The following is a 15,654-nucleotide window of genomic DNA, read 5'->3' as shown; positions in this document are numbered from 1 at the left end:
AACGCTGACTTAGTACTTTTTTGTGCAAATAAACTAGTATCAACTTATAAAACTTTTATAAAAACTCATGGGAAGTATAAACACAATCGTACTTTATGAATTTGACCACTTTTTTCCTGATACAAATATGGACTGTAGTGTTGATCAGAGAAGAGGCATCATGTGATTTTATCATATAATTTTTAGCAAAATGACCCTGCTTTTGCATCAAGGGCAGACATTGCAGTTTCTGCTTTGAAAAGGAAATATGAATTGTATGAATCATACTTTCTTTACTGTGGGTCTTCTATAAAGAAAAAAGTATATGATTCTTTTAAAAAAACTGCCCTAACACTTCAAGGATTCAGTAAGTTATAGCCACATTTTAAAATATACTATAAATCGAAAGTTTAAGCGTGATTTTCGTTATCAGTGTTTACCCTTAGAACAGCAGTATATTCTTGTCCTCTGCAAGAGTGACAGTGTTCCTTGGTCCTAATAAATTACACAAAATTGACAAAATGATCTTGTCTAATCCATTTTCAGATAGAAAAATCAATGCTTATAATGCTAAACTGAGAATGAAGGATGTGAGGCTAGTACTTTAGGGACTGAAGAACTTAGGCCTTATACGGGTCTAGCGAAACACCACGTGTTACCAACAGATGTTCACCATTTGTCATTTTCCTTTGTTCCTCAAAGCTATGGCAGACTGTCCTTCTAGCATACAGCTGCTCTGCGACCACGGGGCCGCAGTGAATACCAAAGATGTAGTAAGTCAGTTTATGTTTATTCTCATTTCAACTCATGTATTCTGACTTTCATGTTTTGGGAGACTTGTTGTCTGAATGCTGTCTTATTTTTCTTGTTGCTTAGGATGGGCGGACGCCGCTTGTTCTGGCTACTCAGATGTGTAGGCCAACAATATGTCAACTGCTGATAGATAGAGGGGCGGATATCAATTCCAGGGACAAACAAAACAGGTAATTCTTTTATCGCGGCTCCCCAGACACCAACTCGATGCACAGTGATCCTGAAGCTCTGCTGCTGTGACTTGGCCTTTCTATCCCCTGTGGTTCTCCCTTCCTTGGAATTAGCACTCCTTATTACTCTTCAGAGTTGGCTGAAGAAGGAGGGAGAGGGAAATAGGGGATGATGACAGGGTAAACTCGAAATACAGGCAGTGATTATGGCCTGTGTTCAGGTCAAAGAACTGAAGAAAAGAGTAATTATATCCTAGTTATTTTGAGCTTATAAAATAATCTTTAATGAAATGGGCTCAAATAAGGAAGAAGAATAAAAAATTACATTTACAGTCTCTACTTCTTCATTAGTGAATCTTTTGAGAGTAAAGGAGTTCTTGCGTGTCCTGGAGCTTGACATGTTTCAGTGTAGATTTTCTCAAGGTGTTTTCTCTCCTTTCTGCTGGGCACAATGCCACCTCCTTCTCTGAAACTGAGTTCATTTCTGTACCCCAATACAGATTTCATTAATTTATTTCTGCACCTGTATTTGATGTTATTTTAGTTGGTGTGCACTAACAATTTCTATCTGTAATTCTCTCTGTCTTCTTTTCTGGGTCTAGTGTATCATGCTGCTTGCTATATTATAATTCTGATGTTTATAGTCACGGAGTTTCTGACAACAAAGTATCTGAAATACATCCCTTCCACCAGTTGAAGCATTACAGTAATTTATGACAAGTTTCTGAAATTGTATAGATGATTACTGGTAAAATTGTTGGTTTCTTTTCAGTTAACTTTTATTCTTCTAAACACATATTCTATTGTTTGTAGTTCACTGGAAGTAGATAAGTATAATTAGTCTTTGGATGTCAGATTTTATAGCTCTGATTGTTTTCATTGTTCAGGCATCTCAAAGGAGGAAATTCTTAAGCAATTAAATCATTAATGTGATTTTTAAGAAAGTGGCTTTTTTAATATTACTTTGTTTTTGTGATACTATGATCTGGCTCCAAGCATGTTTAAGAAAATTTGATTGAAAAATAAATTTTAGGATCAGAAAGGGGTGATCTGGCTGATCCACGTATACAATGCCTTATTTCTTTAATAGATCTTTTATTTTTCCAAGTATGTTTGTCTGTGTTTTTTCATTGGAACTTCACAAAAAAACCAATGCTATAGGGCAATGTGTATTATATTTAGACTACATAGCAGATGGTTTTAAAGGTAAATTAAAATCTGTTTCTGACACTCTGTATTCAAGTTTCTTTTCTTTCTTCCTGTCTTATCTGTAACATTTTTTCCCTTATAACAAAAAATTTGTTAATGCCTGTTTTATGTAAAACTGCATTCCAGCAACTACCGGGGAGTATAAAAGAGGAATAGAACAGACATCGAATAAAGGCAAAAATCAGTTGCCGTATGAAATTCAATATTCACAGTTGAAGACAGAATCATATATAGGATAAGTCACTTCATTTCATTAAGTGTTGGTTGCCTCAGCAGTAAGAATAGAGAATTTCTAGAGTACTTCTAAATTTCCATGATGATTTAATTGTTGCATTATTATGGTCTGCCAATTATACTGTTAAATGTTTAAGTGCTGACGATTTCTATCATGGCAGAATAAACCAGTGGTCCATGATAATGGGGTTAATCAAAGAAGGTTTATTTGAGAAGGCAAATTTTAAAATTAAGTGTGAAAATGTGAAGGAGATGTGTAGGAGAAGAAAGGCTCTTCTAAAGAGAGAAATCAGGAACAGGAATCTGATTCTTGTTTTGGAATAGAAGGGATTCATTGGGGACGTTTGCATGATGTAGTTCAGGTCACGAAGTGATTTATTTATTTTATTTTTTTCAGTAACTGATAGTGTATTTATAAAATGAAAACCTCTCTAACAAAATACACTTTTCACTGGGAAAATAAATAAAACAGACAAATGGATCTACACAAAGTAAAAATTAACTTTGGTAGATTTCAGTATAAGACAGTCCATAACAAGCTTATTTGCCCTTACTCCCCCAGAGCTGATCATCTTCCAAGTTAAGATTTTAAAAATATTTTTTAATTGAGATTATTATGTTGACATTTGTTTCTCATTCCACATCATCTTCAGCCAAGCTCTGAGCACTTACAGTTCTCTAATTGTTGGGGGCTTAGTCAGAAGCATCTGGAACACTGGTGGTGGAAGAGTTTGCTGCAACACTTGCAGTAACTGCTGTGGCCGTCCACACACAGCAATTGCATTTGTCAGATGGTCAACACCCTTCTCATATTCACCTTGAGCTAGTAACTCTTGAAAGCTGTATTTCTTCGAGGAAGAATTTCTGAACGGCTTCAGCATCTTTAAGGTCAGGTAACTTGGAAAGTCCAGTTCTCTCCTTGGCAAGCTTCTGTTTCTTTCTACGTTCTCGCAACCTGTTCTTGAAGTTAGGGTCACTCCATCTCTTGGGGTCAAAGTAAATGCAGTACCCGATGAAAAGGGCCCCGCACACGCCGGCGGAGATGGCGCTGTTCCGGCCCTCCATCTTCTCTCCGACGAGGAGTGGGGTTGGCGGTAGCAGGGCCCGCGATGAAGCCCTTGGCCGAGAACCCTCGGAAAGGACTGTGTCACTCTGTCCCGCCGCCCGCCGTGGGGGACGGGACGCGGAAAGGCCTGCAAAGTGATTTAAATAGCTTGGGTTTATCGTTGTAGGTTTTGCACAGATAAGGTGACAGTATCAGTTGTGGAAGGTCTTTGTGGCAATTAACTTGTAGTACATAGGACTGGAATAAAGGAGGTTAATTTGGTAGTAGAAGTAACAAATGTGTGTAGGTAGATGTAAAATGTTAGCTCTGCAAACTAAGACACAAAACAAATGTTTTTATAAATGCAATGGAGTTAAAATATAAGATAAAAATATGAAGTCAAATCTGTGTCTATAACAACGTGGCTTTTTAAAGTAATATCTGTTCTTTAAGAAGGGGACCTCTGAAAGAGATTCCTGAAGTATTTTTTTGGATCCTTCTCAAGGTCTTTTATTCTTCCATCTTGCCTTCTAGGACTGCTCTCATGCTAGGTTGCGAGTATGGTTGCAAAGATGCAGTAGAAGTCTTAATCAGAAATGGTGCTGATGTAACCTTGCTGGATGCCCTTGGCCATGATAGTTCTTACTATGCAAGAATTGGTGACAATCTGGACATTCTAACCTTACTGAAGACTGCATCAGAAAATACCAACAAAGGTACCAGCAGTTTTCTGTCACTAGAAAAGTGCTAGTTAATAAAGAGCAGCTTTTAAAGATTTAGATGGTAGAGCTACAGTTCGTAAGGGGCAAAACACTCCTTACAATAAGCAGTATTGGTTCATCTCCCTGTCTGCCCCAGCTGTGCAGTTTTACATTATAGTCACTTGTTTTGAGGCGGTGTGTGTTACGTGTATTGTCCAGTTTATCCAGTCAACCCTACTCTACTGTGGAGTAATTTAAGAACTGAAAAGAAAGAGCCAAATAAAGTGTTTTACTAATATATATTTTTTGATGAGGAGGGGTGAAGTGCTTAAGCTCGAACTTAAAAAGTTTTAAAGAAAGAATCATTGTTTAAACATGTATTTAAAATATTCAACTAAGATTTATTGAATACTTGTGCCAAGTATTTTCCTATGCTTATTAAAGAGAAATTGGAAAGCACAGAAAAGCACAGCAAGTAAAATCAACCACTCATTCTACCACTGAGGAGCCTCTACTAACATTTTGAGGAATATCCTTCCAGTCTTCTCTCTGTGCATAAAATTGAGGTCACCTGTAGAGAGCTGTAGATTACTTTTTGTGTAATATAGTTCGAAGACTTTTCCGAAATAAATATTTTTCTACAGTATGATTTTTATTGATGCATAAAATTCCATCTAAGTTTAATTTAATTAAGCAGTTTTCTATAGGTGTCATTTAAGTTGTTTATACAGTTTTTCCTAATATAAATAGTGACTGTCCTTTAGTGACTGTCCTTATGCATAAATATTTTAGCATATTTTTATTATACCCTTAGGATCACTTCCTAGAAATTGAATTAAGAGGTTTCAGGTTATGCACATTTTTTTAAGCTTTTAATATATATCGACAAGTTGCCTTCTAATTTAGGATGTTTTAAATTTTGTATTTTTCACCTGCCTCCCCTCCCTGGCATTGAATATCATCTACAGGGATGTTGTCATAGCAAAAAAAAAATACTTTACCGATTAGATAGGCAAAAGTGATATTTCATTGTTGTTTTAACTGTAAGGTAGTAAACTTCAAAAGAAACTTAAAAATTTATTTCTTTAATATTGACTTAATTATATAATTGGGGAATGCAAACCTACCCAAGTTAACCTGCTGTTTCACTGTTCCTCTTTCTCCTCCCTTTCCCTCTCTTTAAATCTTCAGGGAGAGAACTTTGGAAGAAAGGACCATCTTTACAACAGGTTAAAAAATTATGTATATTGTGCAGTTTAAGTAAAGTGCTGAGCAAACCTGGGTAATGGTTATATATAACTGTTTTGTGTTTAAATGCATGCTGTTCTCTCTTCCCAGTTAATCATGCCCATGTAGAACCTAGGTCATGAGATCCTGAGGCTTTATCCAGATACTGTCACTCAGCTTGAGACAGTGGGTCTTAATTACAAAGAATGTATCCAATGGGAAATAAGTAGACTCCTGATTGCTAGTCTTGAACATCCAGCCTTTTCAAGTATGGAATATTGCACCTTGTTGAGTTTCTTTGATGATGAATATTAGCTTGGTAGACCATAGACAGTTTTCTCCTATTCTCCCTTAGTAACAGAGTCGAATAGCCCCTGATGTGGGAAAATTCTTCCAAGCAATAAGAAATGAAGAAAACAGCATTCAAAACTGATTATATATGTGATTTCAATGCCACTGTTAACATTTTGAGTTCTCATTCTTTTTCTTTTTTTGCTGTGTGTATTTAATTTAATGAGGACTTGACTTTAAAAGTACATGAGATAATTCATACCTTGCACTAAGTTTATTATCAAATCACTATTTAACCCTGGTTTTGTGTCTCAGTCTCAGTAGATGTCTAATCATTTCCCCTAATCTCTTCGAGTTAAAGTGAGTGGGGCTGCTTTGCGCACTCTTAAACCATCTCACCCAAAGCTAGTGTAGGCAGCTCTCCTCTTCTGCTGGCTGTTCCCTTCCTGGCTTTCAGCTTTTCTCTAGTGAGAGGGACCTGAGCACTTCCAAACCGTGAAGAGAAGTAATCAGGTACCTTCTGAGCCATCCCGTCATCATTCTATATCATTTCTGTAGCTCGCACCTAAATTTGAAAGCTGTATGAAAGCATGCTTCCCTTTCAGTCCATCACAATTAAGTAATACGTCCCTGCATGGGTCATATCTGCTGTCACTTTTCTTTCCCATCTGGAGCAGCTGTTTCAGCCTTTTCTCCCATTCCTCAGATAACCTAAGTGGGTGTAGAGGGAAATAAAATGTACCCTCTTATATCAATACCAGCCATCTCACACATATTGAGAGAAAAACTATTTCTGAAATATACATGTATTTAAAAGAAAGAATTTTTGAATATTAATATGGGAATGGTATCTAAATGAATAGGAATTATCTAAATGAATTCATGGAGTTAATATTCTGCTAAGAACAGTAAACCTCATTTGTTTCAGTTGTTAATTAAATACATTTTAAAATATCTGCTGTAAATAGGATTTGTTTGTGTACTAAAGGACATATAGTCCTTGTTATCAAGAAGCCTACAGTATAGTTTAAAAAATAAGATGTATTCAGTTACTTACTATATGCCCATTACTGTTCTAAGTGCTGGGGATGTCAGTGTTCAAAGTCCCTGCCCTCCTGGAGCTCCCAGCCCAGTGAGAAAGATGAACAGTAAGCAAATGGGTATTTAGTACCATGGCAGATGCTTTGAAGACAAGCAGAACAGGATTAGGGAATGAAGAGGGAGAGGGCGGGAAGCTATTTTAGATGGTGTGGTCAGGAAGTGACTGACATTCGAGCAGAGGTCTGAAGGAAGTGAGGAGGGAGCCAGCGGCTCTGTGGGTGAAGCCTCAAGGGCAGAGGGAAGGGCAAGTACCAAGCCCCTGATGAAGGAGCATGTTTAACATGCCCGTGGGGCAGTAGAGGGGCAGAGTGACAGGAATCAGAGGCCAGAGGGAAGGCGGGGGCTGAAAGTGGTATCATGAGGCTGGTCAGATTCCACGTGAAGAACGGCCCTTTGGTAGAAGGAATGAGGCTAGACATGTAGTTTGGGCCAAATCATGGATACAGAGTATTGTCTTAATGGGAACTTGTTCCTCTAATTCTAAATCCAAGCTCATTAGGACGATAGTTTAAACACATGAGTCAACAGATAATGTGGAACATAAAATTATCTTGGAAAATTAAAGCATTCACGTTTTGTTTGTTTTTTTAGCTCTCAAAAAGGAAGAAAGAAATAGCTTTCTAAATTATTGTGTAGATTTAAAGATCAATTTGGCCAAAAAAAGATTATTTTATCTCTTGTTTAATGATTGTATTGTGTTTTTATTAAAGCAAATCTCTAAGCTGGAATAAAGTTTCAAAGCAGTAAGTGTACAAAAACAGATCATGTACCCAACCAAGTCATTTAGAAATCTATTATATAGCTTTAGTCAGTGGATTGTCTATCTCTTTCTTATCACACCCTTTGATATTTTATTTCATCAGTACTCAAAGAAGTAATTTCCATATTTTCTCTCAACATTAATGTAACTCCCCCCGCCTCCTCTTTTTAAACACCAAATTCTTCTTTTGGGAATGGTAGCTAATGCTTTATAGTACAACGTGAGTTTTGCCTCTAGTACAAATTCTCCTTTTTAAAATTTGGTGACTTTGGTTAAAATAAATCCTTAGCAGTAGGGGTTTTAAATTCTGTTATTTTTTTAGTACTTAAAAAAATAGATTATACTTGATTTATTTAAAACCTAGATCCTTAAAGATTCTTTCCATTTGGAGTTTTAAGTGGAAACAGTGCCACCTTGTGCTTTGTACAGCAAAATTTAAACTTGGATAAACTGAAAATCACTAATTGGGTATATTGCCTATTGAGGAAAATGTACTTTTCTATATTCTCATACTTGCTAATCTGTGTTTTCTTATGTTTTACCAAAGCGAAATTTGACGCAGATGCTAGATGAAGTAAATATGAAGTCAGATCAGAGGGAGCATCAAAACATTCAGGTAAAAAGAAAAAAAATTGGTATCTTCCTTTGTAAAGAATTCCAGCATTGTTTGTAGTGGGGTTGGGGAAAAGAAAGGAAGCAAAACTGCGGGGGAAGTGAGTAAGGGATGGAAGGGCAGCTTGTTATGTTTTGTGATTCTACTTTCTTGCCCAATTCCTTCTAAAAGAATTAACTTTTGATATGAATGTTTGGGTCAGTATTATCTTATAGGAAGTATTGTTTTAATATATATTAGGAAGTAAATAAGTTAATAACTTTCTCTAAGTTTTTGTTGATTTAAATATACCTGTTTTGGGCCATAAATCATAAATTTGTATTCCTTTTAGAAAATTAATTATAATGATAAAAATGATGGTTATCAATGTAAATAAACAAAATCTGAACTTTTTCTTAAAGTATTTTTTATTTTGATTAAGAAAAATAATTTTGTTAACCACACAGCACTTTTTACCTTTTATGTTCATCAAAGTGTTCAAAAAATAATTATTATTTCGATTGCATTGGAAGAAGAGCCATAATTAAATGGTTTATTTTATGGCTGAAATACCATTAAAATATAAATTGAATTGCCTTTTCCATATGATAAAAGAAAAGCATTTTATTTGGGTTTTCATAGTTTACTATGTAGTGTTAAGAAAATGAACTGTAGCCTTCAATTGGAGGCTTAAATGTTTTATTAGAGCACTGAAGTATTGATATTCTTATGCTTTGTTAAACTTATAAATTTGAGAGGTGTTTGGCAAAAGTTAAAATGACATATTCTTCTGCTATTTTCTATTTCCAGATGATGCTTTTATTTCTTATTTATTAGAATCATGATGGTTTGCTGTCTTTGTATATAGTTGTATTTGTTAGTTATCATAGGACTATAATTTTCTGCGTTATTTCTCATGTATAGATTTTAAATTATTTGAATGTCATTGAAATTATTGTATCTTTATACTTAAAGCTGTTTTATATATGTATATATCTGTTTACGATAGTGAACTGCTTTTAGAAATTTCTTCCATAAGAATTGCTCCTTTAAAGTTGGTCTAGCACATGTTATCTTTGCTATTTAAGGATCTGGAGATTGAAAATGAAGATCTGAAAGAGAGGTTGAGAAGAATTCAGCAGGAACAGAGAATATTATTGGATAAAGTCAATGGTTTACAACTACAGCTGAATGAGGTAAATAATCTGCGTCACACCCGAAAAATCCAGAACTGTTCTACTACGAGTCATTATCGTCGGTAACAAATGGTTAATGACGGCCCATCACAGCAAGTCATGGTGCCAGGTGCTAAAGGAGGTAGAATCAGGTCATTGCCCTGTGGAAAGTCATATCTTATTAGGACCTTTACATGAAACAAGGTCGGATCTAAGAACAGAGAGCACTGTTGGTCTGTGGTGATGACAAAGGACTGAACTGTGATTGGAGTTGTGGGATCAGAGGGGAAGGAGTAGACAGAAGACGTGAGGAGGAAGAGCAGGTAAGAGTTGTAAGTAACTGATGGGGTCTCAGAAGAGTCGAAAGTGCTTCTGAACCTGGTTAGTGAGAAGCATGAATGACAACGCAGAGCACAGAGGTAGTAGCACGTAGGCATTTTCTTCTCACAGCCTCATCCCCAGTCTTAATGACATGCGCCAGCCTTCTTAAAAGATATTTGCCAAGCTCATGCTTTTTAAAATAAACTTTCAAGAGTGAAAATACATTTCTTCTTCTTTTTAAATTTAGGAAGTAATGGTTGCTGATGATCTGGAAAGTGAGGTAGGATGATAAGTTTTACTTTAAAGCTGTAAATTGTTGTGTAAATTGAAGATAACATTGCAGTAGAGGTTTAAGTCCTGAACTGATGTGGAGACAGAATTCTCTCTTTGGTTATTGCTCAAAGGAAAAAAACAAAACCTACGTGTGACTGTAAAATTATGTTTTGAGTATAGTGGCGTGGGTTATTGTAGGCATTTTCTTGTTACTGAAATGAGCCTCTGAATGGCTCATTTTCTATGAAACTTTTCATGAAAAGATATAAAATTCTAAGCATTATAGAGAAAATGTCTGAAAATAATAAGATTTAAAACAAACCACAGAAATTTGAATTTTTCATAATATTGTTTGTGTATATTGTATATTATTAGTATAGTTCTACAAACCTTGAACTCTACTAATAGTTAAAAATTGACCAGGTTAGGGCTTTCCTGGTGGCGCAGTGGTTAAGAATCCGCCTGCCAATGCAGGGGACACGGGTTCAATCCCTGGCATGGGAAGATCCCACGTGCCATGGAGCAACTAAGCCCATGCGCCACAACTACTGAGCCTGCGCTATAGAGCCCGTGAGCCACAACTACTGAAACCTGTGCACCTAGAGCCCGTGCTCCGCAACAAGAGAAGCCACTACAATGAGAAGCGCACACACCGCAAGTAAGAGTAGCCCACGCTCGCCGCAACTAGAGAAAGCCCGCCGCGCACAGCAACAAAGACCTAACACAGCCAAAAAAAAAAAAAGTTCCATTTAAAAAAAAAAAAAAAATTGACCAGGTTAGAGAATTCATTAACTATAGTCCTCAAAGTAATTCTAATTCACATTTTCTAAAACACATTTTTAACACAATTTCAAGCACAGGGTGATTTTGCTCTGTATTTATTCCTTTCCATTTCAGAAAGAAAAGCTGAAGTCCCTTTTGGCAGCTAAAGAAAAGCAACATGAAGAAAGCCTAAGAACTATTGAGGCTCTGAAAAATAGATTCAAGTATTTTGAGGTATAGAAAGCTTAAATAAATTATTTCATGTAACTCATAATGGGCAGTGGTAAAGGGCTTGAAGTCAGGCTTGAATTTGAATTATCACTCTCTTCTTTATAGTGTGACCTCCGGCAATTTATTTAAAGTCTCTGAGCTTTGTGCTGCTTTGGCAAAATTGGGGTGATTGTCCTTTTTTCCACAGAGTTGTTTTAAAGGTTAAATGAGATCATTGAAATTGACTAAACTGACATTTAGTTCAGTTCCAGTTTCTCTTCCCCAGCCTTCCTCTTTGTCATCTTTACCTTTTCAAGACATTATACTTTTACCTGTAAAATTGCATTGATTATGATGGTGTTAATAAAAAGCATCATTTAAATGAAAAGCAGTAATTCCAGGATTATCTCAGAAAGGACCTTGTGCATATGTAGATTTGTTTGGTGAGAGTAGTGTGTTAATAAGGCTCAGATTATATACTTATCTTTTGTTGGCTCAATTAGCTCTTAGTTTTTCCAAGACTATGTTTTTTTAAAACTTTTAATCAGAATACAATATACATTAAAAAGAACACGTTAAAGTGAATAAGTTGAAGAATTTTCACAAATCTAACATCCAAAATCAGGAAACAGCACATAATTAGTACCCAGAAGCCTCCTCACGCTTGCTCCCTGCACCAAGGGTGACCACTCTCCAGACTTTTAACGGCATAGATTTGTTCTGCAAGGCCAAAATATATAGTTTATAAATGTTGTTCATCATTGGGGGTCACTGAAGAGAGTGGCTGATTCAGTGTGAGTCTTTTATCTTTATTGTGGAATATAACTCCAAAGTACATAACAAAAGTAACTTTTTTGTGTGTAAATTTAAAAATATGGGTGCAGCTATGAAAAAGAATGTAAAGACATGGATGAATCTCAAGATATAATGTTGCATGAAGGAAATCAGACACAAAGAGCACATACTGCCTGACTCCTTTTTTGTGAAGTGCAGAACTAGACAAAGCTAATCTATGCTAATACAGGTCAGAATAGAGGCCACCCTTTGGTGGCCGGTTACTGACCAGGACGGGGCATGAAGAAACTTCTGGGCGTGCTAGACAGGTTCTATATCTTGATCTGAGTTGTAATTACACAAAGTATACATATGCAAAAATTCATTGCACTGTATACTTGTGTACTTTATTGCAGGTGAGTTATGTCTTGATACATTAAAAAAAATAAAACCAAGAACCTGTGTTTATATTTATAGACTGAATTCTGAAATTATTTAGAAACAGTTTTATCAGCTAAAGAACAATCTAGTATAGGGCCTTCTATCTCTTTTCACATTTGAAGACTTTTTAAGGTTAGTAATGAAACTAGTGATAGCTAACACGTTCATGACCCCAACCATGTGCCAGAAATTGCTTTGTGCACTTTACATGCATTTAATAAACACATCAACTTGGTATGGTATGTTTTCTTTTTATCTCCACTTCATAAGTGAAGAAAGAGACTGAGGCAAAGAGCAGTTTACCCATGAGGGGTTTTATAAATAATAGTTAAGTGTCAGAGCCAGAACCTGAACTCAGGCAGTTTGTGCTCCTAACTACAATACTAGTTTTACACTCAGCTGGAGAAAATACAGAAGTGTATGTGGGCCTTTGAAGTATTCATCAAAGTTTGACACCTATAATTGGGTACTATTTTTGTGTTATTTTTCTCCTAAGAGTAGACTCTCATGTCTTAACAATAGATGATTTTCTGTAGCTTCAGACAAGTCTGTAACTTTGAATGAGGTTATTATAACCTGCAGGAAAATACTTACTGTTTCTTATAAAACAACATATATTTATTTCAGAAAAATTTAAAAATATAGTTAAACTAAAAGTAGAAAATAAACACACCTATAAGCCCAGCACTCTTAGCACCTGACATCCTTTCAGACCTTTCTTTGTACATAACTTGTGTTATATACATGAATTCAACAGGTAGTCTTATTATTCATCCTGTTTTGTAAGTCTTTGCACTCAATATAATGGGGACATTTTCCCCAGTCAGATGAATTTTTATACTAGAAATGATTTATAACCTTCAAGAAGAAAATTACAAGGCCCACTTTATATGTGACCCAGTATTTATGAAAGCAGTCCTTAAAAACTAAGGAATCATAATTTATAAATATTGAATATCCACTACTACATCATCTCACATACTTAAAAGTCTTCATAAACTGCCAACAGAATTGCTGTGTTATGTGTAATACTTAATATGTAGGCATTTTCCTTATTCTTATAGAGCAGGTTTGGGAAAACATGGATATTTTAGAACAAGGCTAATTTTATGTTGTAACTCATGCATTTGTTTTCATTTGAGTCATCAAGTCAAGGTAATAAACCCAAACTAAGTTTTTTGAATTCCTTATGTGCCTTGGCCTCCTCTTACCCATTCATGTATAAGCCCTTTTACTACCTATTACAGGCTCTAGTATTAAATATTACTTAGAACAAAGAGCTTACCTAAGTTTACAGATATTTTTCCATACCCTTGGGGCAATAAGTATTAGTGGGACATTAATTTAGTTACGGAACTATGGGCTGTTTTTATCATGGTCACCTATCGGAGTCTGACACACAGCTATAAGTACTGATATAGACAGATACACAAACATGAAGTACATCTGCATATCTTTACTCTCAAAAGTATAGTATTTTAATTTATGTTAGGTTCTTTGTGTCTGGCTTACTTGGGATAAGGAGAAATCCAAATATATTTTAACTCAGAGTATCTAAAATTTCTCTATTATTCTCCTTTTCCTAACTGATGTATTGATGGATTTATTATGAACTATATGTAGCTCTTTGCCTCAGTTTCATTTCCTGCTCTCTGTCTCCTTTTACCTTCAAGGGTAATTGGTGTTCCATAAATTCTGAAAGAGGGGGTTAGGCTAATGTTTCACAGACGATGAGGTAGGGTTCCTGCTCCCCAATGGTGGTAAAGTAAATTGATTTATTGCGGTGAATGTGGCATTTCCTTCCTTTTGAAGTAAAGAAACAGCAGAGAGTATGCATTCAAGTTTGCTTCATTTCATTTGGAGCTTTTTTTTTTCTTTCTTTTGAGCAGTCAAGTTTTTCCTTGAAATACTTGGCTGCTTTTATTAAAATGCTGAGTGAAGTAGTTTATTCCCAACTGATCTTTCTAACTGTGTTCTGCCTTTCTGTGAGTTCCAGTAGAATAATACCCAGGAGAAACAAGGAATGTTGAAAATGTGGTTTTAATGACTGGATCATTTAGAGCTAAAATAGATACAGAATTTAACAAAATGAAGCAGTATTCACCTAAAATGTTTTAATGTATCCTTCTGATTTCAGAGCAATCATTTAGGATCGGGAAGTCATTTCAGTAACAGTAAGTATAAAAGTATAGATTATCATTACAGTTCACACAGTTCAAGCAAAAAAAAGAATGTTTATGCCTCTTTATTTTGTCTAACTGTATATGATATTCCTGCTGCAAAACTTCATCCAACTACTTGTGTGTTATACCTCAACATGGAACTAGGAAGAGATTAAAATGACTCCTGTAGTCTCTAACATAAAATCTGGTAATCACTGAGGCTCTGATTTTCCTTAGGACCTAGAGTTTTAAATTGTATATTGTACGCATTACCAAATTTGCCTTGTCGCATGTTAGACATTTATCTTGTGATATTTGGCGCCTGCTTTTTATGGAAAGAGACTTAAACATAGTTTTCTGATTTGGAGAAATCTTTGGATATAGTCTCAATGCAGGTAAGCATTTTAAAATTAGATGTTCCAAAAATATTTATTATTTTAAGACTATACATAATTTTCACTTTTGTTTATTCTCCAATTTTAAACAATTTCTCTAGAAAAATCTAATTTTTTGCTTCCTGTTGAATATTAAATTATCCGTTAGCTAAGTACAATCGTAATGTTCATCCTATAAATTGCAAAGAACACCATTTTAATTTTGACTGTAATATACATATTTCATGATAATCATTTAACTTATTTAGTCTAACAATTTTACATAATTCAAAAAACCAACTTAGTGGGATTTCCCTGGTAGTCCAGTGGTTAAGAATCCGCCTTCCAATGCAGGGGACGTGGGTTTGATCCCTGGTTGGGGAACTAAGATCCCACATGCCCTGGGGCAACTAAACCCGCGCACCGCAACTACTGAGCCCGCGTGCCTCAACTAGAGAGCTCGTGTGCTGCAAACTACAGAGCCCACGCTCTCTGGAGCCCGTGCGCCGCAACTACTGAGCCCGTGCACTGCAGTGAAGAGCCCGCGTGCCGCAACTAAGACCCGACACAGCCAAAAATAAATAAATAAAATATAAAAACCAACTTAGTATCTATTCAAAAGAATATACATACTTTCCTTATGTATATAGGAGTAATAAGGAAAAATATGGATATTTTAAAACAAGGATAATTTTATGTTGTAACTCATGCTTCTTTTTTATTTGAATAATAAAGGAGATAATAACACCAAATTAATGCTTAGCCTTCTTTGATATGGATATTTAAGATACCATTTATTTGGACTTATTTAGGAAAAGAAGATATGCTTCTTAAACAAGGTCAAATGTACATGACAGACTCACAGGTAATATTTTATTTTAAAATATATTTATAAAAATAATTGTGCCTTTTTAAAAAGAGGAAAAGAGCATTGTATATTTATCATCTATATGTACATTGAATAAGGTTTTCATTATCAAACAAAAGTTGGCCTTGTGGTCTTGAGTTTAATAAAAGCAGATATTGCTGTGTCTAGTGCC

At 35.4% G+C, this 15,654-nt stretch overlaps 1 protein-coding gene and 1 pseudogene across 4 annotated transcripts in view; one reads left to right on the top strand and one right to left on the bottom strand.

The window, feature by feature from the left end:
* UACA (uveal autoantigen with coiled-coil domains and ankyrin repeats) overlaps nucleotides 1-15,654 on the top strand; it is an 85,977-nt gene that overhangs the window by 58,319 nt on the left and 12,004 nt on the right. For 2 of the 3 annotated variants that reach the window (XM_082443743.1, XM_082443742.1), the window contains exons 6-15: nucleotides 682-752; nucleotides 856-962; nucleotides 3,985-4,166; nucleotides 5,343-5,380; nucleotides 8,078-8,146; nucleotides 9,211-9,318; nucleotides 9,866-9,898; nucleotides 10,789-10,887; nucleotides 14,216-14,252; nucleotides 15,427-15,479. In XM_082443743.1, coding sequence (XP_082299869.1) covers nucleotides 682-752; nucleotides 856-962; nucleotides 3,985-4,166; nucleotides 5,343-5,380; nucleotides 8,078-8,146; nucleotides 9,211-9,318; nucleotides 9,866-9,898; nucleotides 10,789-10,887; nucleotides 14,216-14,252; nucleotides 15,427-15,479 — 797 coding nt within the window. The remainder of the gene's footprint in view (nucleotides 1-681; nucleotides 753-855; nucleotides 963-3,984; nucleotides 4,167-5,342; nucleotides 5,381-8,077; nucleotides 8,147-9,210; nucleotides 9,319-9,865; nucleotides 9,899-10,788; nucleotides 10,888-14,215; nucleotides 14,253-15,426; nucleotides 15,480-15,654) is intronic. The other variant, XM_082443744.1, reaches the window with a different exon arrangement.
* LOC309651524 (mitochondrial import receptor subunit TOM20 homolog pseudogene) lies at nucleotides 1,896-3,977 on the bottom strand (annotated as a pseudogene). The gene has a single exon. The product of its transcript is annotated as a mitochondrial import receptor subunit TOM20 homolog pseudogene (transcript).

This window comes from Balaenoptera physalus (assembly GCF_965194825.1).
Source record: "Balaenoptera physalus genome assembly, chromosome: 2".
In the NCBI taxonomy this organism is placed as follows: domain Eukaryota; kingdom Metazoa; phylum Chordata; class Mammalia; order Artiodactyla; family Balaenopteridae; genus Balaenoptera; species Balaenoptera physalus.
The sequence above is the reverse complement of the archived record's forward strand: the minus strand, read 5'-3'. Positions and strand labels throughout refer to the sequence as shown.